The sequence below is a fragment of the Mobula hypostoma genome, chromosome 2 (assembly GCF_963921235.1).
Source record: "Mobula hypostoma chromosome 2, sMobHyp1.1, whole genome shotgun sequence".
In the NCBI taxonomy this organism is placed as follows: Eukaryota; Metazoa; Chordata; class Chondrichthyes; order Myliobatiformes; family Myliobatidae; genus Mobula; species Mobula hypostoma.
Window position 1 is genome coordinate 17,118,052 of NC_086098.1, and position 26,875 is coordinate 17,144,926.

Consider the following 26,875-nt stretch of genomic DNA (forward strand, 5'->3'; position numbering starts at 1 on the left):
TAGAAAGAGTACAGAGGAGGTTTACAAGGATGTTGCCTGGATTGGGGAGCATGCCTTATGAAAACAGGTTGAGTGAACTCGGCCTTTTCTCCTTAGAGTGATGGAGGATGAGAAGTGACCTGATAGAGGTGTGTAAGATGATGAGAGACATTGATCATGTGGATAGTCAGAGGCTTTTTCCCAAGGCTGAAATGGCTGCCACAAGAGGGCACAGGTGTAAGGTGCTTGGAAGTAGGTACAGAGGAGATGTCAGGGGTAAATTTTTTACGCAGAGAGTGGTGAGTGCGTGGAATGGGCTGCCAGCAACGGTGGTGGAGGCAGATACGATAGGGTCTTTTTAGAGACTTTTGGATAGGTACATGGAGCTTAGAAAAATAGAGGGCTATGGGTAACTCTAGTAATTTCTAAGATAGGGACATGTTCGGCACAATTTTGTGGGCTGAAGGGCCTGTATTGTGCTGTAGGTTTTCTATGTTTTTTCTAAAATTATGTCCTAAAAGATGAAGCTATTTGATTGTCCATTATTTTTAGTCCTTTTCTTTAAAGTTCAAAGTAAGTTTATTATCAAAGTACATCTATGTCACCATATACAACCCTGAGATTCATTTTCTTGCGGGCAATCAGAGTAAATACAAGAAACGCAATGGAATCAACAAAAGACAACACCTGCCAGGGGGACAAACAGCCAATGTGCAAAAAACTAACAAACTCTGCAAATACAAAAAGAAAGAGAAAAAATATTAATAAATAAGCAATAAATACCTAGAGCATGAGATGAAGAGCTTTTGTTGTCCATAGGTTGTGGGAACAGTTCAGTGATCTCTTCAACACAAATTTTGCTCTGTAGTGGTAATTCAAGAAATACCATTATGGTAGTAGTTAAGACTATCTTTCCTGCCTGTTCCGAAACTTTTGCCACTGTTAGTCCAAATACTGGTAAATTTTAGATGGGCTGAAGAGTCTGTTTATGTTCTGAGGTGAAGTGAAATGATCTCCTATGATCCAAGAGCCGGATGGTTAAGAGGTAATAAGTGTTCCCCAGCCTGGTGATGCAGGTCCAGAGGCTGCTGTTCCTTCCTCCTGATGGCAGCAGCAAGAAGAAAGCATGGCGTGGATGATGGGGGTCCTTGATGATGGATGCTGCTTTCCTGTGACAGTGCTCTTTGTAGATGTGCTCAGTCATGGAGAGGGCTTTATCCATGATGGACTAGGCTGTATATCCACCACTTTTTGCAGGCTTTTCCATTCAAGAGCATTGGTACTTCCATGCAACTAGTCAATATATCTTCCACCACAAATAAGACCATAAGACACAGGAGCAGAATTAGGCCATCTCCACCATTCAATCATGGCTGATCATTTTTTTTTCTCCTTCTCAACCCCAGTTCCCGGCCTTCTTCCCGTAACCTTTGATGCCATGTCCAGTCCAGAACCTATCAATCTCTGCCTTAAATACACCCAGCGACCTGGCCTCCACAGCTGCATATGGCAACAAATTCCACAAATTCGCCACCCTTTGGCTAAAGAAATTTTTCCGCACCTCTGTTTTGAAAGGGCGTCCCTCTATCCTGAGGCTGTGCCCTCTTGTCCTAGACTCTCACATTATGGGAAACATCTCTTCCACATCCAATTTGTTTAGGCCTTTCAATATTCAAAAGGTTTCCATGAGATTCCCCCTCATCCTTCTGAATTCCAGCGAGTACAACCTAGAGCCATCAAACATTCCTCGTATGATAACCCTTTCGTTCCTGGAATCATCCTTGTGAATCTCCTCTGGACCCTCTCCAATGCCAACACATCTTTTCTAAGTTGAGGGGTCTAAAACTATTCACAATACTCAAGGTGAGGCCTCAGCATTGCATCCTTGCTCTTGTTTTCTAGATCTCTTGAAATGAGTGCTAACATGGTATTTGCCTTATCACCACTGACTCAACCTGCAAGTTAACCTTTAGGGTGTTCTGCATAAGGACTCCCAAGTCCCTCCGCATCTCAGATTCCTGGAATTTCTCCCCATTTAGAAAATGGTACGCATGTTTATTTCTACTACTGAATTTCATGACCATGCATTTTCCAGCTAGGGAAATATCTATGGATATCTATGGAAGTTTATCATAGTTTTAGATGACAAGCCAAATCTTTGTAAACTTCTAAGAAAGTAAAGGCACTGCCACGCTTTCTCCATAATGGCACATGCATGCTGGACCCAGGATAGACCCTCTGAAATTATAACACAAGAAATTGAAAGTTGCTGACCCTCTCCACCTCTGATCCCCCAAAGCAGATTGTCTCATGGATTTCTGGTTTTCTCATTCTGAAGTCAATAATCATCTCCTTGGTCTTGCTGACTTTGAATGAGAAGCTGTTGTTATGGCAACACTCAGCCAGATTTTCAGTCTCTTTCAATTTTCAATATGCTGATTCATCACCACCTCTGCTTCAGCTAACGGCAGTGGTGTCGTCAGCAAGCTTAAAAATGGCATTAAAGTTGTGCTTACCCTCACAGTCATAAGTATAAAGTGAGTAGAGCAGAGCTGTAGTCAATGAAGAGCATCCTGATGTAAGCATCTTCGCTGTCCAAGTGTTCCAGGGTTGAGTGAAGAGCCAATGAAATGGCATCTGCTGTTGACCTGTTGTGATGGCAGGAAAACTGGAACTGCTCCAAGTCACTTCTCAGGCAGGAGTTGACATGTTTCATCACTAACCTCTCAAAGCACTTCATCGCAGTGGATGTAAGTGCTACAGGACGATAGTCATTGAGGCAGATTACCTCATTCTTCCTAGACACCAGTGTAACTGAAGCCTAATAGTTTTCTTTAGGTAAAAGAGAACCTGCAATTTGCTTGTCCGTTCAACATACAGTAGTTTTCTCTTTTTTTATATATGAAAGTAGCTTTTAAAGTTTCTCCCGGCTTTAAATGTGTTACTTTAATGCAAAAACAAGAGGGGATGATGATTTAAAAGTATCTGTCCAACACTACTTTTGCTCTGTAGTGGTCATGACTTTTACAATTCGAGAGGATGAGAGGAGACATGATAGAGGTGTACAAGATAATAAGAGGAATAGATAGAGTGGATAGCCGGCGCCTCTTCCCCAGGGCACCACTGCTCAATACAAGAGGACATGGCTTTAAGGTAAGGGGTGGGAAGTTCAAGGGGGATATTAAAGGAAGGTTTTTTACTCAGAGAGTGGTTGGTGCGTGGAATGCACTGCCTGAGTCAGTGGTGGAGGCAGATACACTAGTGAAGTTTAAGAGATTACTAGACAGGAATATGGAGGAATTTAAGGTGGGGGCTTATATGGGAGGCAGGGTTTAAGGGTCGGCACAACATTGTGGGCCGAAGGGCCTGTACTGTGCTGTACTGTTCTATGTTCTATGAGAGATATCGATTTGGTGGTAGTTAAGGCGAGCTCTCCTACCTGTTGTGGAACCTTTGCCACTACAAGTCCAATTACTGGTACACTCTGGATGGGCCAAAGGGTCTGTTTTTGCTCTGCAGTGCTCTCTGACTCTCTATAACTTGACCCGTAACTCGTAAATTGTCCTGTGACTAGGTTGGTGTTGTCGGAGGTTGCTGGGGCGCTGTGGCTCAAAGGGCTGGAAGAGCCCTTTCCACATTGTGTCACTAATAAATACATAAATAAAAGGGGCTACACAGTTGCACAGTGTTACGCATGATGCTATTACAATGCCAGTAACCTGGACTCGATTCTACCGCTGTCCGTAAGGAATTTTTACATTCTACTCATGGGTTTCCTCTGGGCACTCTGGTTACCACCCACATTTCAAAAACATACTGGTTAGTTGGTTAATTGGTTACATGAGTGTATTTTGGCACTGCAACCTCGTTGGGCTGGAAGGGCCATTTACTGTGCTGTATCTCCAAATAAAATGAAAACAAAATTATAAATAAAATATTTTTTAAAAGAAACAATAAGCGACAGTAATATAGTGCGTGGCTGTCGAGAGAAGACTCTTTGATAAAACTTTCTTCGTTAACTGCTGTTTTGGGAAGAATTCTGTGCAAAACACAGTGTGCATCCTTTTCTGCATCAGCAGCAGTTTGTTATTAATGTGGGAAGATGCAATCGTTAAATTATTTAAAACCCACCTGAGAACATCAGAAATATAAATCACATAAATACATTAACTCCAAATGTGAAAACTACTGATCAGACCAATATCTATGTTCTATGAGAGGGTCAGATTTAATTTTGGTGACAGGTGTGGGAATCTAGTGGCAGAACGTAGCAAACACAATATATTTGAATGAATTTTTCTGTTTCCCTGTTAAAATCATAATTTATGAGAATTGGCTCACTTACCCAATCAAACAGAGGTTTAAAAAAACTTTTTCTTACTTTCCATTAATCTTTCTTCATGGCAGATGCAATTTAATGTGGATAAATGTGAAGTTATCCACTTTGGTGGCAAAAATAGGAAAACAGATTATTATCTGAATGGTGGCCGATTAGGAAAAGGGGAGGTGCAACGAGACCTGGGTGTCATTATACACCAGACATTGAAAGTGAGCATGCAGGTACAGCAGGCGGTGAAAAAGGCGAATGGTATGCTGGCATTTATAACGAGAGGATTCGAGTACAGGAGCAGGGAGGTACTACTGCAGTTGTACAAGGCCTTGGTGAGACCACACCTGGAGTATTGTGTGCAGTTTTGGTCCCCTAATCTGAGGAAAGACATCTTTGCCATAGAGGGAGTACAAAGAAGGTTCACCAGATTGATTCCTGGGATGGCAGGACTTTCATATGAAGAAAGACTGGATGAATTGGGCTTGTACTCGTTGGAATTTAGAAGATTGAGGGGGGATCTGATTGAAACGTATAAGATCCTAAAGGGATTGGACAGGCTAGATGCTGGAAGATTGTTCCCGATGTTGGGGAAGTCCAGCACGAGGGGTCACAGTTTGAGGATAGAGGGGAAGCCTTTTAGGACCGAAATTAGGAAAAACTTCTTCACACAGAGAGTGGTGAATCTGTGGAATTCTCTGCCACAGGAAACTGTTGAGGCCAGTTCATTGGCTATGTTTAAGAGGGAGTTAGATATGGCCCTTGTGGCTACGGGGGTCAGGGGGTATGGAGGGAAGGCTGGGGCGGGGTTCTGAGTTGGATGATCAGCCATGATCATAATAAATGGCGGTGCAGGCTCGAAGGGCCGAATGGCCTACTCCTGCACCTATCTTCTATGTTTCTATGTTTATGAAGTCATAAAATTGATCATCAAGTTCCAGGTCTTTAACCAGTTTTGAATACAGAATGCAAAACACCCACATGTATCCGTGCCTATCAGTTACGTTTAATGTTCATTGGAGGGTGCATGGCCTGGCTGCACCTTATCTTGTTCATGGGGGCATAATGGAAGGTAACCATGCATTTCAGTCTTGTTTCTGAGGGCAGACTTGTAAGAAGGCCTGAATATCTTCAACGATGTCCTTTTTTTTAATCAGGTTTATTATCACTGACTTATGTTGTGAAATTTCTTGCTGTGCAACACCAGTACATTGCAATACATGAGACAATATTATAAAATGCAATAAGAGATATATAAATGTAAATAAAGAGATCAAAACAGCGAGGTAGTCTTCATGGGTTCATGGACTGCTCAGAAAGGTGGAGGGGAAAAAGCTGTTCCTAAACAGTTAGGTGTGCGTCTTTAGGTTCCTGATCATCCTCCCTGATGGTAATAATGTGAAGAGGGCATGTCCTGGACTGTACTCGCTTACTTGCTGCCCACTACACCGCTGACATTGAGGGCAGCAATGAAGGTCCTCCACTTCTGTCTGTCCATACCATCATACACAGATGTAGATGGATTCATCATTGCTGTTTCCATAACAATTTTATTTTGACCATCAAGGGTGTTAGCCCTGAGCTTAACCCCTGAACCTGAAGGACTGGTGGACCACTCTTAGTCTGGCCACTACCCTTTGACCTACCAAGAGCCAAAGCACAAGGCCCTGATCCTAGGCAACATAACTCTCTAGGTCGTTGAGACACACAAGCCTCCAAGCCCACTGACAAGTTTGTGGTCCTTTTGGAGGATCCCAGATGGTGAGCGTCCTTAATATTGGACACCACCTTCTTGAGGCACTGCCTTTTGAAGATGCCCATGATAGTGGGGAAGATAGTGCCCGTGATGGAGCTGTCAGAATCTACAACCATCTGCAGCTTTTCCCCATACTGTGCCTTGGAGCCTCTCTCTGATGGTGATGCACCCAGACAGAATGCTGTCCAAAGTATTTCTGTAGAAATTTGCTTCAGTTCTTTTAGGTATATATCCTATCGTCACTCAATTTATTGAAGAACTGCTTCTCGAAGGCCAGAGTCAATATTATTTGTGACGTAGTTTGGAGTACCCGTTGATCAGGGAGGAAGACACTGGCTGGGAAGCTGTTTCTTGGCATGAAGGGATGTGCCATGCTATCTAAGACTAAAACATGGCACATGGCAGAAAGTTAACATCCAGTATCTCCAAAATTTTGCTCTCAAATTATTCTTTATCTCAAAAATTCTCCTTCAGGAATTCTCTCTCCAACAGCTGTTGTTGACCTGCTGATTCATTGAGTCATTGAGTCTAGGAACACCACAGCACAGAAACAGGTCCTTTTGCCCAACTAGTCCATGCTAAACTATTAATGTGTCAAATCCCATCAACCTTAACCTAGACCATCCCCCTCCGTACCCCTCCCATCCATGTACCTGTCCAAACTTCTCTTAAATGGTGAGATTGAACCCACATCCGCCACTGTCTGCAGAGTGATGTCTTAGAATATACAGTACTGTGCAAACGTCTTAGGCACATATACGTAGCTAGGGTGCCTAAGACTTTTGCACGGTACTATATTTGTCAAAAAGGAGCAGAGAGTGAGTCTGTAAATCTGGCGGGAGCAAAGGGTGTTGGGAATGGTGAGGATGGAGCACTGTGGGAGGAGTGTGGGACAGGTGGCAGAGAGGGAGTGCCGGGGTGGGGCGGGCAGTGTGCAGGCACAGACACATCCAGCCCTGAGACACCAGGCAAGGTCACTTGATTACAAACAGTTGGTTTATTGATCTTTACAGGATATGGTGCTTCCCACTACCTCCAGTCTTTCTTCCCCTTTTCCCAACCATGATTCCCCTCTCCCTGTCCTCTTCCCACTCTCAGTCTACAATAGAGACCCATATCAGAATCAGGTTTATCATCACTCACATATGTCATGAAATTTGGTTTTTTTTGTGGCGGCAGTACAATGCAATATATAAAATTACTTCAATACTATGCTAAAGTCTTAGGCACCCCAGATATATATATGTACTTAAGACTTTTGCACAGTACTGGAGTATTTTTTATGTATTGAACTGAACTGCTGCAAAAAAACAAATTTTGTGACATATGTGAATGATGATAAACCCGATTCTGATATGAGTCTGTCAAACAGTCTACAGTACTGTATAAAAATCTTAGGACCCCTAGCTATATATACAGTATATGCCTAAGACTTTCACACAATACTGTAGAGTGTTTTAAAATGTGCTGTTCTTGCTTGAAACTATTCATTAGCTGGTGCTGCAATTGGCTGCTGTCAAAATTAATTACCCGTTAAATAATTGTGGCCCACTTCTATTAGAAAATAACCTCTTCTGCAGCTAGTTTTGTATCAGAGCTGCTGGGTAGGCTGGATGGTGACAGTTTGGTTGAGAGATGTAATTTGTTGGTATTAAAACTCTGCCACTGTTAAGAGGCAGCTCCAGACCCACTGCTCTTGCAACTAAAACTTTCTGAACTGGAAAAGGTGCAGATTTTGACAAAACTCACCATTGCTTTGAGTTCTGCCCTAACCTCTCTGTGTCTAGATGCACCTTAAATATTATGGAGCCAATGTTCATTTATTTTTATTTAAAATTTCAGGATACTACAGCAACAATAACTACACAGAATCTCACAGACTGGGGTCCATGATTGACCAGCACGTCTCTGTAATTAGCAGTGTTAGCAGCGTTCGCTCAGTCACCGGTTACAATGACATCCACGACCCACTCAACATTCTGGATGACTGTGGACGGAAGCACCCAGGGTCATTCTATGCAGATTCATCACCTTTAGTCTGCCGGACTCCTGCAGGTGAGTGTAAGGAATGAGGATGATATGCAAAAACATTTCTATTTTTTTTCTGCATAGTAAACAAAAACTTGTGTATTTATTGGCAAATAAAAGAGGTAAGCACAATGACAGATTTTTGGTGATGATTGAGCATCACATTTTGTCCTAGGAAGGTTTGCTTGAAAGTGTTCTACCAATGAGATACAGAATGGTCTTCCTGAAATGGGTCAGGTCTTTTTCCATGTGGGTTCATCCTTCTCTTCCCTCTCAGTCATTGCTTAACTGAGAGATGGTGGATGTTGAGCAATTTCCTCACTCTGTGTTGGGTTGTTGGAGTGGGAAGGGAACATGGTGCGATGACAGGTCAGAATGAAAGAGCCGTACTCTTTGTCTGAATTCCCTTTGGTACTTCATGTGACGTCTTGACATTGCTGACTTTGCTGAACCTACACCTGAGATGAGTGTTGCCACTTTGTGTCTACTTCTGATAATGGTCCTAGTTGATTTCCTAGATCTCTAGTAATAGCAATTTCCTCCTCGTTTCTACCACATATTTATCAGGAGTTGGTTGAACTGTGATGTTCTCTCTGCCTCTCTCTATCTCTCTGTCTTTCTGTCTCTTTGCCTCTGTCTCTCCGTTTACTGTGGCAGTCAGTTATGTGTTGCGAGTGCCCACCTGACATGGGCAAATGTAGCATATTGATAAGGATTACAGCAGATAATGATAAGAAAATGATAATAAAAGCAATCATTATCATCATTTTGTGCCATGTCATATGATGTGGACAACCATGGTTATGACCATGATAGTTCTTGACAAATTTTTCTGCGGAAGTGGTTTGCCATTGCCTTCTTTTGAGCAGTATCTTTATAAGATGGGTGACCTCAGCCATTATCAATACTCTTCAGAAATTGTCAGGTCAAGTCACTTTTTATTGTCACTTCAACCATAACTGCTGGTACAGAACATAATAAAAATGAGACAACGTTTTCCAGGACCATGAAACAATACAAAATTACACTGAACTACGTAAGAAAAAAACACAAAAACTACACTAGACTACAGACCTATCCAGGACTGCATAAAGTGCACAAAACAGTGCAGGCATTACAGTAAAGTGGTCACATAACCAGGCCTTGTGATATGCTCATACGACCATCCACCACCAGCTCCCATGGCTTCATGTGACCCTGACTGGGGGGCTAAGCAGGTGCTACACCTTGCTCAAGGGTGACCTACGGGCTAGTGGAGGGAAGGAGTGCCTTTCATCTCCTTTGGTAGAGACGTATCTGCAAACACATCACCCTTAAAAAACACTAAACAATTAAATGCTCTCCATAGATTGAAAGATGACAGTTCTTCTCTAAGATCTCTTCTAAACTCAAGATACCATGTCTCTTGGACCAAACTTCTTTTATCTCCTACCTTGAATGCCATCTTTGTAGCACTGAGATCTCCTTTCAGGATGACAGAGCAATTCACCCTTTGCGGGTATAGTTAGTGTTACACCCACCAGGAGTCATAGAAACATAGAAAATAGGTGCAGGAGTAGGCCATTTGGCCCTTCGAGCCTGCACCGCCATTTATTATGATCATGGCTGATCATCCAACTCAGAACCCAGCCTTCCCTCCATACCCCCTGACCCCTGTAGCCACAAGGGCCATATCTAACTTCCTTTTAAACATAGCTAATGAACTGGCCTCAACAGTTTGCTGTGGCAGAGAATTCCACAGATTCACCACTCTCTGTGTGAAGAAGTTTTTCCTAATCTCGGTCCTAAAAGGCTTCCCCTCTATCCTCAAACTGTGACCCCTCGTTCTGGACCTCCCCAACATCGGGAACAATCTTCCCGCATCTAGCCTGTCCAATCCCTTTAGGATCTTATACGTTTCAATCAGATCCCCCCTCAATCTTCTAAATTCCAACAAGTACAAGCCCAGTTCATCCAGTCTTTCTTCATATGAAAGACCTGCCATCCCAGGAATCAATCTGGTGAACCTTCTTTGTACTCCCTCTATGGCAAAGATGTCTTTCCTCAGATTAGGGGACCAAAACTGCACACAATACTCCAGGTATGGTCTCACCAAGGCCTTGTACAACTGCAGTAGTACCTCCCTGCTCCTGTACTCGAATCCTCTCGCTATAAATGCCAGCATACCATTCGCCTTTTTCACCGCCTGCTGTACCTGCATGCCCACTTTCAATGACTGGTGTATAATGACACCCAGGTCTCGTTGCACCTCCCCTTTTCCTAATCGGCCACCATTCAGATAATAATCTGTTTTCCTATTTTTGCCACCAAAGTGGATAACTTCACATTTATCCACATTAAGTTGCATCTGCCATGAGTTTGCCCACTCACCCAACCTATCCAAGTCACCCTGCATCCTCTTAGCATCCTCCTCACTGCTAACACTGCCACCCAGCTTCGTGTCATCCGCAAACTTGGAGATGCTGCATTTAATTCCCTCATCCAAGTCATTAATATATATTGTAAACAACTGGGGTCCCAGCACTGAGCCTTGCGGTACCCCACTAGTCACCGCCTGCCATTCTGAAAAGGTCCCGTTTATTCCCACTCTTTGCTTCCTGTCTGCTAACCAATTCTCCACCCACACCAATACCTTACCCCCAATACCGTGTGCTTTAAGTTTGCACACTAATCTCCTGTGTGGGACCTTGTCAAAAGCCTTTTGAAAATCCAAATATACCACATCCACTGGTTCTCCCCTATCCACTCTACTAGTTACATCCTCAAAAAATTCTATGAGATTCGTCAGACATGATTTTCCTTTCACAAATCCATGCTGACTTTGTCCAATCATTTCACCGCTTTCCAAATGTGCTGTTATCACATCCTTGATAACTGACTCCAGCAGTTTCCCCACCACCGACGTTAGGCTAACGGGCCTATAATTCCCCGGTTTCTCTCTCCCTCCTTTTTTAAAAAGTGGGGTTACATTAGCCACCCTCCAATCCTCAGGAACTAGTCCAGAATCTAACGAGTTTTGAAAAATTATCACTAATGCATCCACTATTTCTTGGGCTACTTCCTTAAGCACTCTGGGATGCAGACCATCTGGCCCTGGGGATTTATCTGCCTTCAATCCCTTCAATTTACCTAACACCACTTCCCTACTAACATGTATTTCGCTCAGTTCCTCCATCTCACTGGACCCTTTGTCCCTTACTATTTCTGGAAGATTATTTATGTCCTCCTTAGTGAAGACAGAACCAAAATAATTATTCAATTGGTCTGCCATGTCCTTGCTCCCCATAATCAATTCACCTGTTTCTGTCTGCAGGGGACCTACATTTGTCTTTATCAGTCTTTTCCTTTTTACATATCTATAAAAGCTTTTACAGTCCGTTTTTATGTTCTCTGCCAGTTTTCTCTCATAATCTTTTTTCCCCTTCCTAATTAAGCCCTTTGTCCTCCTCTGCTGAACTCTGAATTTCTCCCAGTCCTCAGGTGAGCCACTTTCTCTGGCTAATTTGTATGCTACTTCTTTGGAATTGATACTATCCCTAATTTCTCTTGTCAGCCACGGGTGCACTACCTTCCTTGATTTATTCTTTTGCCAAACTGGGATGAACAATTGTTGTAGTTCATCCATGCAACCTTTAAATGCCTGCCATTGCATATCCACCGTCAATCCTTTAAGTGTCATTTGCCAGTCTATCTTAGCTAATTCACGACTCATACCTTCAAAGTTACCCCTCTTTAAGTTCAGAACCTTTGTTTCTGAATTAACTATGTCACTCTCCATGTTAATGAAGAATTCCACCATATTATGGTCACTCTTACCCAAGGGGCCTCTCACGACAAGATCGCTAATTAACCCTTCCTCATTGCTCAAAACCCAGTCCAGAATAGCCTGCTCTCTAGTCGGTTCCTCGACATGTTGGTTCAAAAAACCATCCCGCATACATTCCAAGAAATCCTCTTCCTCAGCACCTTTACCAATTTGGTTCACCCAATCTACATGTAGATTGAAGTCACCCATTATAACTGCTGTTCCTTTATTGCACACATTTCTAATTTCCTGTTTAATACCATCTCCGACCTCACTACTACTGTTAGGTGGCCTGTACACAACTCCCACCAGCGTCTTCTGCCCCTTAGTGTTACGCAGCTCTACCCATATCGATTCCACATCTTCCCGGCTTATGTCCTTCCTTTCTATTGCGTTAATCTCTTTTTTAACCAGCAATGCCACCCCACCTCCTCTTCCTTCATGTCTATCCCTCCTGAATATTGAATATCCCTGAACGTTGAGCTCCCATCCCTGGTCACCCTGGAGCCATGTCTCTGTGATCCCAACTATATCATAATCATTAATAACAATCTGCACTTTCAATTCATCAACCTTATTACGAATGCTCCTTGCATTGACACATAAAGCCTTCAAGCGCTCTTTTACAACTCTCTTAGCCCTTTTTAATGCTTGCCCTGGATTTGTCGGCCTGCCAGTTTTACTTTTCCCCTTTGTACTTTTTGCTTCTGGGCTCACTTTACACCCCTCTGTCTCTCTGCACTGGTTCCCATCCCTCTGTTGTGAACTAACCTCCTCACACCTAGCCTCTTTAATTTGATTCCCACCCCCCAACCATTCTAGTTTAAAGTCACCTCAGTAGCCCCCGCTAATCTCCCTGCCAGGATATTGGTCCCCCTAGGATTTAAGTGTAACCCGTCCTTTTTGTACAGGTCACGCCTGCACCAATAGAGGTCCCAATGATCCAAAAACTTGAATCCCTGCCCCCTGCTCCAATCCCTCAGCCACGCATTTATCCTCCACCTCATCGCATTCCTACTCTCACTGTCGCGTGGCACAGGCAGTAATCCCGAGATTACTACCTTTGCGGTCCTTTTTCTCAACTCCCTTCCTAGCTCCCTATATTCTTCTTTCAGGACCTCATCCCTTTTCCTACCTATGTCATTGGTACCTATATGTACCAGGACCTCTGGCTCTTCACCCTCCCACTTCAGGATATCTTGGACACGATCAGAAATATCCCGGACCCTGGCACCAGGGAGGCAAACTACCATCCGAGTCTCTGGACTGCGTCCACAGAATCGCCTATCTGACCCCCTTACTATCGAGTCCCCTATCACAACTGCCCTCCTCTTCCTTGCCCTACCCTTCTGAGCTACAGGGCCAGACTCTGTGCCGGAGGCAGGGCCACTGTCGCTTCCCCCGGGTAAGCTGTCCCCTCCAACAGTACTCAAACAGGAGTACCTGTTGTTAAGGGGCACAGCCACCAGGGTACTCCCCATCACCTGCCTTTTCCCCTTCCCCCTCCTAACCGTGACCCACTTGTCTGCCTCCCGTGGCCCCGGCGTGACCACCTGCCTTCCACTCCTCTCTATCACCTCCTCGCTCTCCCTGACCAGACGAAGGTCATCGAGCTGCAGCTCCAGTTCCGTAACGCGGTCCCTTAGGAGCTGCATCTCGATGCACTTGGCGCAGATGTAGACGTCCGGGAGGCTTGGAGACTCCTGGAGTCATGGATGTGTTTGACAATGAAGACCATAGATCATAGAATGATGCAGCATAGCACAAGCCCTTCAGCCCACAATTTTGTGCCAACCTTTGAACCTACTCCAAGATCAATCCAACTTTTCCCTTCCACATAGCCTTCCATTTTTCTATCATCCATGTGCCCATTTAAGAGTTAAGAAACTGTTAGATAATCCGACGCTTAGATAACCCTAAAGTACCTAAAATATCTACTTCTACTTGGGAACTCTTGGGAGTGTGCTCTACTCACTCTGTGTAAAAAAAAAACACTTGCCTCTAACATCTGCCTATTGTGACTGTGAATGAAGTCACCAGAAAGGCACTGAAGTTGGTGGATACAGAAGTCTTTACTTAGCCAACCAGTCATCATACTCAAAGCACTCTAGGAAGAAGAGGACTGCCTGACCCAATATCACATGACATTTTTATATGCTAAAGATCAAAGGTAACAGCAGAACAATCCTATTGTTATAATGTATCCATGATGCTTCCTTTTAATTAGATATAATTTTCAAACACTTCCATCTTCACAACCATCAATCCTGACACCCAAAATGAATGTTAGTTCCCTCTAACTCAGGGCCGCATTCATGGATATTCAGGCATCTGAGGTCAAATAGAGTGTTTCTTTGTTTGAACTTAACCCCAGTCTGCAGCTCCACGAACACCATTGTTCTGTGCTGCATTTTAAATTCAATCTACAATCCCCATTCAGGTCTGAAGACTGGTTGCTGTTGACATTATTATTGGCCATGTACCATAACTACTACAACCTTGTCATAGAGTTTGGAGGTTTGCTTGCCTTAGTGACCCAGAGAGCTATGTTGATTGGAGTTAGGGCTTTGTGCTTTGGGTCTTGGTAGGGTCACCCATGCCAAACAGGTCAAAGGGTACAGTACAGATAAAGAGTGATCCACCAGTCCCCCAGGTTCAGGGGTTCTGCTCAGGGCTAACAACCCTGTCTGGTAAAACAAAATTGTTACAGAAACAGCAGTGAAAAATCTTTCTACATCTGAGTGTGACAGTATTCCTGAGTCTTCACACAGGATTTGTATGACTGATGAAGGAAGCCCTGAACACTGCCAGAGATGGAAGACTTTCATTGTTGCCAAAAATGGCAACAGCATAATGGGCAACTGGGGATGTACCATAATTCCAGAGTATGCCATCAAATCCCCTATACTTTCCTCCAATCACCTTCAAATAATGCCCTTTTGTATTAGCTATTTCCATCCTGGGAAAAAGTCCACTCTATCAATGCCTCTTATCATCTTGTACACCTCCATCAAGTCACCAAAAGAGCTCAAAAAGCTCAAAACAGGTTTTTTTTCATCTGCTGGATTGAAAATATTGTGCGTCTCTCTTCAGTGGATTGACTAATATTGTGCGTCTCTCTTCAGTGGAACATGCTTTGCGTGTTTAACTGCCAGCTCTTTGTTGAAAGTGGGATATGGTGGGTAAAACACAGCTGCTGAACATGCGAAGGGGTGGAAATTCCACCCATGGCTTCTCCCAAAGGTACTTCAGAGTGAAGAGTGTAGTTTTCTTAATGTGCATTATTAGGTTCTAATACGCTCCAGAACTGTATCCCATGCATTCTCCAAATCCCATTCAATAAAAAGGTAAAATTTCCACTTTCCATATAGGCAGCACTAAAAATAAAAACTGTTTAATTGTATGAGTTAACTTTCTAAATATATTGAGTGCTGCTTTCAAAAGAAATGGTAGTACAAATTTATGATTAACTTGTCAGGATTTCAAATGTGGCTAATCATTAATCAATAAATCTGCCTCCAGAAATTAATTTAACATTCCCTTTATAACTCGGAAGTAATCAATCAAGAGATAAAGAAATTTATCAATGTTTAACATCAAACAAAAGAGGGCTGTCATTTTTTGTGGAGGCAATAAAGGAGAAGGTACTTTTTATTGCTGTGTCTTTCTAATGAGACTGCATTGGTAAATCACACTAATAATAAATCGGGCCCTTGGGGAGTGTTGCAGCAGAGAATGACAGAAATAAGGCTTCAGTGGATTGAGCAGAAAATTAGGTTGAGGTTAGATAAATGGTGCGGGGTGTAGATGGCTGGGAAGATTCATTGAACTGTTCCCACAGCCTATGGAGGACCCTTCACCTCACGTTCTCAGTATTGGTTATCCACCCTGATGGTGCAGTCAATCATTGATTCTATTACGGTTGTTGGATTTATTCAGTATCCCCACAAGAAAATCTCATGGATGTATTTGGTGAGATATACAATTTTATATATATCACCCGATGCATATGGTGTACATGTCTTTTTTATATACTTTGTTAAGAAGTTTACTTTGAAGTTTGAACTTTGAAGATTATTTACCAGATTATTTCAATGAACACTCATTCTAAATGGATAGCATGTGACCAGCGTACAGCCCTGCTCTTCAGTTGCATCATAAATTGGTGACCAACCTTTCAGAAACAGAATTATTAGTCCAGGCAGACCTCAAACAAATCACAGCCAAAGTCATGGGCCTTGCGTGCTGTAAGATTTTGCATTGATAAGTCTTCATTAAAGTCTTTCTCTCCAATAACATGCTCTTCCCTCTGTCAAAGAATTTCTAGCCTAATATTACTTTTCTGGTCATCACTTCATATCTGTCCTCTAGTTAACTACCTAGTGATTACCTAAGTATCAAAAATGAACAAGCTTGATTTTTAGTGTTGGATTCTGATAACTGCTGAGTGATTATCTAAATATCAAAAATGAACAAGCTTGATTTTTAGTGCTGGATTCTGTTTTGATCTAATGACCACACCATGGCAGTTTCCATCAGGGTTACAAGCTAGAAAGAAACAGAAGGTTTTGATGATTTTCCATTGGCCAAGTGCACGGAGTTATACTGCAGTGAATCTTGTTCCTTTTCAAGAAGGCTCTCTTATTTCTTTTTTAATAGAAGTGATTTTACCCATTTTGTCTAGTTGGTCTACATGTATCTACATAATCTGCTAACAATTGAATGTATGATGTGGCATGGGAATAGGCCATTCAGCCTGACTGGTCAATGCAGACCACAGTATCCTCCATGCTAGTCCCACTTCCCTGCGTTCCACCCATAACCTTCCAAGTCCCCCACTATTCAAAGTACCTATTCAAATGCCTCTGCACCCATCTCAACCATATCCTCTGGCAGCTCATATTAATATTCACTACCCACTGTATGCGAAGTTAGTTCTCAGGTCTCATTTAAATCTATGCTCTCTTATCTTGTATCTGTCCCCCCCAGTTTTGGACTCTCCATCCCTGGGGAAAGGTCTGTGACCATCCACCTTAACGTTACCCCTTATGATTTTATAAACTTATATGAGGTAACCCTTGTCTTTTTGCCATTAAAAGTGATTTTACCCATTTTTTTCTAGTTGGTCTACATGTATCTACATAAATGGTCAATGAATTCATAGAGTAATACAACATGGAAGTCAGCCTTTTGGCCCAACTGATCAATGCCGACCACAGCATTCTGTTATGTTTCAAAGTATAAAGATCCAACATGGCTAACCTCTCCCTGTAACTCAAGATCTCTAGTCCAGGCAGCATCCTCCTGAATTTCTTCTGCACCCTCTCCAGATTGACAATGTCTTTCCTATAATTAAAGGCATCCGTTAGTCTTGCGAGACCATGGATCTGCGCCTGGAAAGTCTGCACTCTCCATGGCGCAGGCCTGGGTAGGGTTGTATGGAAGACCAGCAGTTGCCCATGCTGCAAGTCTCCCCTCTCCACGACACCGATGTTGTCCAAGGGAAGGGCATTAGGACCCATACAGCTTGGCACCAGTGTCGTCGCAGAGCACTGTGTGATTAAGTGCCTTGCTCAAGGATACAACACGCTGCCTCGGCTGGGGCTCGAATTCACAACCTTCAGATCGCTAGTCGAATACCTTAACCACTTGGCCACGTGCCCACAACAGTGACCAAAACTGTACACAGTGCTCACTGTGTCCAGCACTGTGCCTGATAATTTTTTTTAAGAGGACTATATTACATAGTTGATGATGGAGACAGCAGCCAGAGGATTGGAAATGAATACAATGAATTGATCCACTTGACCCGAAACGGGAGTGTGTGGGCCATGGCAGTCAAAGCTCAAAATGGGCATGGCACCTGATGATGATGATATATAGAATGTTTTGGTAGAGATATTTATTTTTATTTTGGTAGTTTATTGTATTTCCTTACTGTTATCAGACGATATTCTGCAGAATATTTGGAAGTACATTATTATATTGTTCTGTTAATTATATTATCATCAAATCCTATAAACCTAAAAGGATAGGTCAAAGAAGAACAGAGGCCAGGATAAGAGTGGTCCACTGATCCTCCATGTTTGGAGGTTCAGCTCAGAGCTAACAACCCTGAATGGTCAAAAAAAGTCTTCTTACAGAAACAGCAATAAAGATTCTTTTTATGTGGCCAAGGACAGACAGATATGGACGACCTTCATTGCTTCCCAAAACGGCAGTGACATAATGGGCAATTAATAATTAATTAAAATGCATTAATAATCAGCACTATCAAAGATGATGATTTGTCATGCACTTCATGTGTTTTATGTATCACCTTATTTTTACCGGTTGCTGTTATGAAGGATTCCTATCCCCAAATTTGCAAACTTAACTTGTTTTATGTTTAACACCAAAAGGGTAAAAGAATGTACAGAAATTATTTCATAGGCTCCGTGCATTTCGAAGATTAGATCCTTAAGTGCCATCCTCCTTGTTCATAACAGACTGTGAGAGCATCAGGATAAATGAACAGTAATTTATTTTTCAACTAAACATGAGATTTATTACCTAATGAAGCCCATCCATTACACTTCAGTGAATGTCCTTCTGGATATCTTGTTTGATTTAATTTGTGTTCTATGTATAAACGTACCTTGTAATATATAATGACCCATTACCTTCATTTGAAACCATACGCTCATAGAGCAATGCTGTTTGTATACAGCCTTTCATGTCAATGAGTCCATGCAGACCGTGGTGATCACCCAACTAGTCCCAATTTCCTCCATTCAGCTCACACCCCTGTAAGCCCCACACTCCATGGACCTATCCAGCTGCTTCTTAAATGACACTGTTCTACCTGCTTCAACCAGAGCTCGTTCCTCAATATGAAAAAGTTGTCCCTCAGTTCCCCCTTTAATAGAATCATAGAGTCAAAAAAATTTCCCTTTCTCATCCTTAATCTATGTTTTGGTCTCCTACCCCCCTCCCCCACCCAGGACTGGGGAAAAGACTCTTATGGTCCACCTCATCTATGCCTTTCATCATTTTAAACATTTCTATAAGGTTGACCTTCATTCTCCTAATTTCCAGTGAGTAATGACCCAGCCTGACCAACCCCTATAATTCAGGCCTTCTAAACCCTGCAAAATCCTCATAAATATTTCTGCACTCCTTCCAGTTTAAACACCTCTTTCCTATAACAGGATGATCAAAACTGTATACAGTACACACTCCATGCGTAATCTCAATAATGACTTGTTCCTATCCCTACTCCTATACTCAGTGCCCTTACTGATGAAGCCCAGTGTACTAAATGCCTTTTTCACCACTCTGTCTACCTGTGATACTGATTACAACAAACTATGTCCTTAGTCCTTCTGTTCCATTTCACTCCCTATTTGATAATATTTAATTGAATGTGATGCTTGTTAACTTCAGCAACATTTTGAATTAATCAATGTAATTGGCTATGCCAAATTAAAGTACAATCATTCAGTTAGACTCACAGAGCCGTAGAGTCATAGCAAAGTACAGCACAGAAAAACATCCTTCAGCCCATCTAGTCTGTGCCAAATGATTTAAGCTGCCTACTGAAATCAACCTACACTGGAACTATAACCCCCCCCCCAAACTTATCTTAAAAATTGAAATTGAGCTTGCATGCACCACTTGCACTGGTAGCTTGTTTCACACTCTCACGACCTTCTGAGTGAAGGAGTATCCCCTCATGTTCCCCTTAAACTTTTCACCTTTCACCCATAACCTATGACCTCTGATTCTAGTTCCACCCAACCTCAGTGGAACAAACCATTTATCCTATCAATACCCCTCATAATTTTGTATCAAATCTCCTCTCAATCTTCCATGTGCCAAAGAATAAAGTCCTAATCTATTCAATCTTTCCATATGACTCTGGTCCTCAAGAACTGGCAACATCCTTGTATATTTTCCCTATCTTCCTTCATTTAGATAGATGTCCAAAACAGCACACAATTATTCAAATTAGGCCTCACTAATGTCTTATACAACTTCAACATAACATCCCATCTCCTTTATTCAATAATTTCATTTATGAAGGCCAATGTGCCAAAAGCCTTTTTTTACAAACCTATCAAACAAATTATGAACCTGTATACCCAGATCCCTCTGTTCTACTACACTCCTTAGTGCCCTACCGTTCACTGTGTAAGATTTACCCTGGCTGGTCCTACTGAAGTGCAACACCTCACACTTGTCTGCATTAAATTCCATGTGCCATTTTTCAGCCCATTTTTCCAGCTGGTCTCCAGGTCCCGCTACAAGCTTTGATAGTCGTCCCCGCTGTCCACTACACCCCCAATCTTGGTTGATTGTCACTATTCATAGAAATTCAATTCTTCTTCTTTTAGTGCATTGACCTACCATTGCATCCAGTATTTCAGACATCCCACCCTGCAAAAACTCATTTTAGGGAGGTAGCATCATCAATTTGCGGGAGACTCCTGGAACTTCCGGGAGAGGTGGGATGTCTGCAATAGAGTAGCTTCTTAGCAGCTAGCCAGCTAGTTTAAATAATGTTAGCTATGCTAATGAACGAATAACACCTGTTAAACTCACTCAACATGTCTTTTACAGTCTTAACCCACCACAGGCAATAGAAAAGTCACTGTTGCAAACAGTGCAGCAAATAGTGTCATTATTTTTGACCCCTATTAGGCAGGGGTACACTTTAGTGTAGTCTGGGGTGACGTACGTTTTATATTTTCTTTTTTTGGAACACACTGCCATGGCGCACGTGCTCGCTCTCTCCTTCTCATGGTCGCTGTCACGCTGTCTCTCACGCTCACTCTCTCTCGTGGTCGCTCTCGTGCGCTCTCTCGCCCGCAAAAAAATTGATTTCCGGGACATTGTATATAATTTGCGGGCATCAGGGAGCCACTATTAATACGCAGGAGACTCTCGGAACTTCCGGGAGAGGTGGAATGTCTGGTATTTATGTCAAATGGCCTTCCCGAAATTATTTCAAATGTACTTGCAAATAAGTCTGTAACAGCATTAGTGCGGTTTCCACCTCAGATTGGATTCATTGAACCATGACAATGTAGATTCTATGGGAGCAACATCATTACTACACAGCAGAATGGCATGGTAACATAGTGGTTAGCACGATGTATTTACAACACCACTGATCACTCATCAGGGTTTGATTCCAGTGACTGTCTGGAAGGAGTTTGTATGTTCTCCCTATGGCCATGTGGGTTTCCGCCAGGTTCTCTAATTTCCTCCCACAGTCCAAAGATACATGATCAAGGTTAGTAGTTGGGGCATATGCTGCATTAATTTGATTTGATGTGATGCACATAATGCACTTCATTTTATGTTTTGATGTACATGTGCCAAGTAAAGCTAATCTTATAGAAACATAGCAAATAGGAGTAGGAGTAGGCCATTCGGCCCTTCGAGCCTGCACCGCCATTCAGTATGATCATGGCTGATCATCCAACTCAGAACCCTGTACCAGCCTTCCCTCCATACCCCCTGATCCCTTTAGCCACAAGGGCCATATCTAACTCCCTCTTAAATATAGCCAGTGAACTGGCCTCAACTGTTTCCTGTGGCAGAGAATTCCACAGATTCACCACTCTCTGCGTGAAGAAGTTTTTCCTAATCTCAGCCCTAAAAAGCTTCCCTTTTTTCCTCAAAACTGTGACCCTTCGTACTGGACCTCCCCAACGTCGAGAACAATCTTCCTGCATCTAGCCTGTCAAATCTCTTTAGGATTTTATACGTTTCAATAAGATCCCCCCTCAATCTTCTAAATTCCAGAGAGTATAAGCCTACTCAATCCAGTCTTTCATCATATGGAAGTCCTGCCATCCCAGGAATCAATCTGGTGAACCTTCTTTGTACTCCCTCTATGGCAAGAATGTCTTTCCTCAGATTAGGGGACCAAAACTGCACACAAAACTCCAGGTGTGGTCTCACCAAGGCCTTGTACAACTGCAGTAGTACCTCCCTGCTCCTTAGCTTCTGGTGCTTTGCTGCTCCAATAATTCAGAAGAGAATTTCAGCACTTAAAGATGCAACTTTCACAAGGAGCAGACACCAGCAGCACAGGGATGCTCTGGGGAAATGGAAAGCTGTGAGGAGAGAAGGTCTTTTTCATTTTAATCCTTCATTTCTGTCCTTCTGTCCCAGGGTCAGACACCCTCCCAGTTATGACTGGCACACTTTGGCCTGCTATTGTATTATTTGTCAGATCATTTTTCAGTTGAACCTAACATGTCTTTTTTTTTCATTAGTTACCTTCTCCAGAAAGCACTTCCTAGTCTGAGTACACAAATAAGTTTGGCTGCTTATGTGTCTGAATGTCAGCAGAGTATCACTTTGCATCTCTAACAAAGCAAAAAGTTAATCTGGAGAAATTGTGGTTCTCCAAAAACAGTCCCTAGCTGTCGTTGTTTGTTTGTTTATTTATTTATTTATTGAGATACGGTACGAAATAGGCCCCTCCAGCCCTTCAAGCCGAGCCACCCAGCAATCTCCTGATTTAACACTAGCCTGACCAAGGGGCAATTTACAATGACCAATAAAACCTACCAACTAGTATATCTTCAAAGTTCAAAGTCAAACAAAATTTTATTATCAAAGTGCATATATGTCACTGTATACAGCCCTGGGATTTATTTCTCTGAGGATATATTCATTAAAACTATAGAATAGTAACTATTACTATAAATAGTAATAAATAACGAGAACATGAGATCATTGGTTGTGGAAATATCTCAATGGATGGGCAAGTGAGTGTGAAAGTGGGCATGCTCAAGAGCCCGATGGTTGAGGGGTAGTAACTGTTCTTGAACTTGGCAGAGCATGACCTGAGGCTCTTGTACCTTGTATCTAACAGCAGCAGAAAGGAAAGAAGAGAGCATGGCCTGTGTGGTGGGATCTCTGATGATGGATGCTGCTTTCCTACGACAGTGTTTCATGTAGATGTGCTCAATAGTTACAAGAGCTTTACCTGTGATGTATTGGGCCAAATCCACTACCCTTTGTAGGATTTTCCATTCAAAGGCATTGGCGTTTCCATAACACACCATGATGCAGCCAGTCAGTATACTCTTCACTACGCACCTATAGAAGATGGTTAAATTTTTAGATGTCATGCCGAATCTCCACAAACTCTTAAGGAAGTAGAGGCACTGCCGTGCTTTCTTGAAGCTACAGAAGGTTGTAAAATTAACTCCATCATGGGTACTAGCCTCCATAGTATCCAAGACATATTCAAGCAGTGGTGCCTCAGAAAGGTGACATCCATTATTAAGGATCCCCATCACCCAGGGCATGTCCTCTTCTCATTGTTACCATCAGGTAGGAGCTACAGAAGCCTGAAGACACACACTCAGTGATTCAGGAACAGCTTCTTCCCCTCTGCCATCCAATTCCTAAATGGACATTGAACCCATAAACACTACTTCACTTTTTAATATATTTTTTTCTGTTTTTGCACTATTTTTAATGTATTCAATATACAGTTAAAGTATATATTTACTATATTTGAGTTATCTTTTATTTATTTCTATATTATCATGTATTGCTGCTAAGATAGCAAATTTCCTGACCCAGGCTGGTGATAATAAACCCGAATCTGAATTTGAACTGTGAAAGGAAACCAGGGCACCCAAAGAAGACCTGGGCAGTCACGGGGAGAACATACAAACTGCTTCCAGACAACGGCGATTGTAGGATTCAATTTATGCCAATATGCAATCCAAATGATGAGTGTCATTTGGTGCACAAATGTGACACCAGGTAACGGTGCAGCATGTCAAAATAACTTGTCACACGATGTGACCTGACTAATTTCATTTGAAAATGGCAATGGCAGGTCCCAATATTACTGTGATAAGTGCATTCTCCACTGTGGATGTGTACATGGTACCTGCATCAAACCATAACAGTGTCTCTGTAAACCCAACATCAATGGAGCTGGGGTTGAGGGAGTAAACAGCCTCATGTTCCTCGGTATCTGAGATCACCGAGGACCTCACATGGTCTCTACACACCAGCTGTGTGGTGAAAAAAGGCACAACAGTGCTTCTTTCACCTCAGATGGTTGAGGAAGTTTGGTATGGGCCCCCAAATCCTAAGCGCTTTCTACAGGGGCACAATTGAGAGCATCCTGACGGGCTGGCTGTATCACTGCCTGGTATGGGAACTGTACTTCCCTCAATCACAGGACTCTGCAGAGAGTGGGGCAGACAGCTCAGTGCATCTGTAGTTGTGAACTTACCATGATTCAGGAAAATTATAAGGACAGGTGTGCAAAAAGGGCCCATAGGATCATTGGGGACCGAAGTCATCCGAACCACAATCTATTCCAACTGCTACCATCCAGGAAACAGTACTGCAGCATAAAAGCCAGGACCAACGGGCTCCGGGACAGCTTCTTCCACCAGGCCATCAAACTGATGCACTCACGCTGATTTGAGTGTACTCAATATTACATTGACAGTTCTATTTATTATAAATTATTATAAATTACTATGATTGCACATGGCACATTTAGATGGAGATGTAACATAAAGATTTTTACTCATATACGTGAAGAATGTAAGAAATAGAGACAATTCAAATCAATTCAACTGGGGTGGTCAGCTCTTAACAAAGATTTGAGCTACTGTGGGACTCACCATCCTTGTTTGAAAGGTAGAACCTGTAGCAACACTGAGCCAGACAACTACCAGTGCACCAGCTCCAAATGATATTCTGGGCAAAACTGTGAAATAGCTGAACACACCTGCACCTCTGACCCCTGACATCATGCAGGAACTTGGTCAGAAACCGCACTGCGTTTTGGATGCCTGCGTCCCTCTGGGTGGAGTGGCCCCACTTGTGATATTGATGACAGTGCCCATGGTGATACCTGCCAAGATATGATCGATAGCCTCAAATGTGTTTGCCCACAACAAAGGACTGGCAATGCATGTTAGGTAGATACCAATGCATGCAAGGGAAAGCAATATGCAGGTTCTGACTCTTGCCAAAATCCAATCAGTGTCTACGACTGAAACTGCTTGCTGAAAATTGTGAGTCAGATATCAATGACTGTCATGAGCAGATCCAATTTAGTTAATTGTGGTCTACACAGAGCTAAAAAGAACACAGTGAAATCCAGTTCCTAAGCTGATAATGCAACAGTTTTGTTAATATTGAGAAGAAACTATAGGCTTTCCATTAAACATGCTGTTAAGCTATTTTTCTCCCTCCATTTACAGGTTCACATATGCAAAGTGTGATGTCTTCATCTTCGTCCCAGTGCATGTACAGCGACTCAGTGCAATACAATTCTCAGGACACTATGGAGGCGCGCAGACAATCTGGGGAAGTGACAAACATGGTATCATCTCTGCCCCCTATCAACACAGTGTTCATGGGTGCCATAGCTGGAGGAACATAAAGGGCTTGATTAAGTAATCAAAGCTTAAAACTTCCTATCAGGAATGCAGTGTATGTCAAGCATTTGCTTCAGTTGTGGTGTTATCGGAACAATACTTCAGGAAGTTTGACCATCCAGTAAATCCAGAACTATGGCAGGATCTTTATTGTACATTTTTATTGACCTCTGCATACAGAAATTGATGTCATAACTGTAGATGAAAGCCTCCTGTTTAGAGTCAGTGGTTCTTTCTAAAAGTTAAAAATAACAAATTATGCAGAATATAATTTAATAGTGAAATTGTAATATTTGTTTATAATTATTTATAATTGTATCTTATCTAATGGAATCATTTCTATGTATAATTAATTGTTAATAATACATTACCTTTTATGACCAATAATTCTTTGTTATAGCGTATTTTTCCTATCTGGAATATTGCATTTTACTTCCTCCATGGTTCATTTATAAGAAAATAAGACATAACAGCAGAATTAGGCCTTTCAGCCCATCAAGTCTGATCTACTATCTCATCATGGCTGATTTATTCTCCTTCTCAACCCCATTCTTCTGCCTTCTCCCCATAACCTTTGAAGCCCTGATTAATCAAGAACCTATCAACCTCCGCCTTAAATATATTCAATGACCTGACATCCACAGCCGTCTGTGGCAATGAATTCCACAGTGTTTAAACATTGTCGTGTTGGTTTTAAGTACATACTCCATCTTAGTTCAGCTATATATTCATAGACATATTCATAGTCTAACCCCCTCATCTCTGGAATCAGCCTGGTGAACCTCCTCTGCACTGCCTCTAAAGCCAATATATCCTTCTTCAAAGAAGAAGAACTGCATGCTATATTCCTGGTGCAGCCTCACCAGTACCCTGTACAGTTGCAGCATAACCTCCCTGCTCTTAAATTCAATCCCTCCAGAAATGAAGGCCAACATCCCATTTGCCTTCTTGATAGCCTGCTGCACCTGCAAACCGTCCTTTTGTGATTCATGCACAAGCACTCCCAAATCCCTCTACACAGCAGCATACTGCAATTATTTACTATTTGAATTATATCCCGCTCTTTCATCTTTCCTTTCAAAGTGGATGACCTCGCATTTACCAACATTGTATTCCATCAGCCAGCCCCTTGCCCACTCACTTAACCTATCTATATCTCTCTGCAGACTCTCTGTATTTTCTGCACAATTTGCTTTTCAACTCAATTTAGTATCAACAGCAAACTTAGATACATTACACTTGGTCCCCTCTTCCAGATCGTTACATTGTCAGGAACAGTTGAAGGCCTGTAACAATTGAGGATGTAACTATGAAAATGGACAATGGAGAGCCAGTGGATGTGGTGTACCTGGACTTTCAGAAAGCCTTTGATAATATCCCACATAGGAGATTGGTGGGCAAAATTAGGGCACATGGTATTGGGGGCAGAGTACTGACATGGATTGAAAATTGGCTGGCTGACAGGAAGCAAAGAGTAGCGATTAACGGGTCCCTTTTGGAATGGCAGGCGGTGACCAGTGGGGTACCACAGGGTTCAATGCAGGGACCGCAGCTGTTTA

At 42.4% G+C, this 26,875-nt stretch overlaps 1 protein-coding gene across 2 annotated transcripts in view; it reads left to right on the forward strand.

The window, feature by feature from the left end:
• The window catches only part of rfx6 (regulatory factor X, 6), an 81,746-nt gene extending 56,232 nt beyond the window's left edge, over positions 1 to 25,514 (forward strand). For both annotated transcript variants that reach the window (XM_063070307.1, XM_063070315.1), the window contains exons 18-19: positions 7,905 to 8,117; positions 25,140 to 25,514. In XM_063070307.1, coding sequence (XP_062926377.1) covers positions 7,905 to 8,117; positions 25,140 to 25,321 — 395 coding nt within the window. In that variant the 3' untranslated portion in view covers positions 25,322 to 25,514. The remainder of the gene's footprint in view (positions 1 to 7,904; positions 8,118 to 25,139) is intronic.
• Positions 25,515 to 26,875: the final 1,361 nt, after the last annotated feature.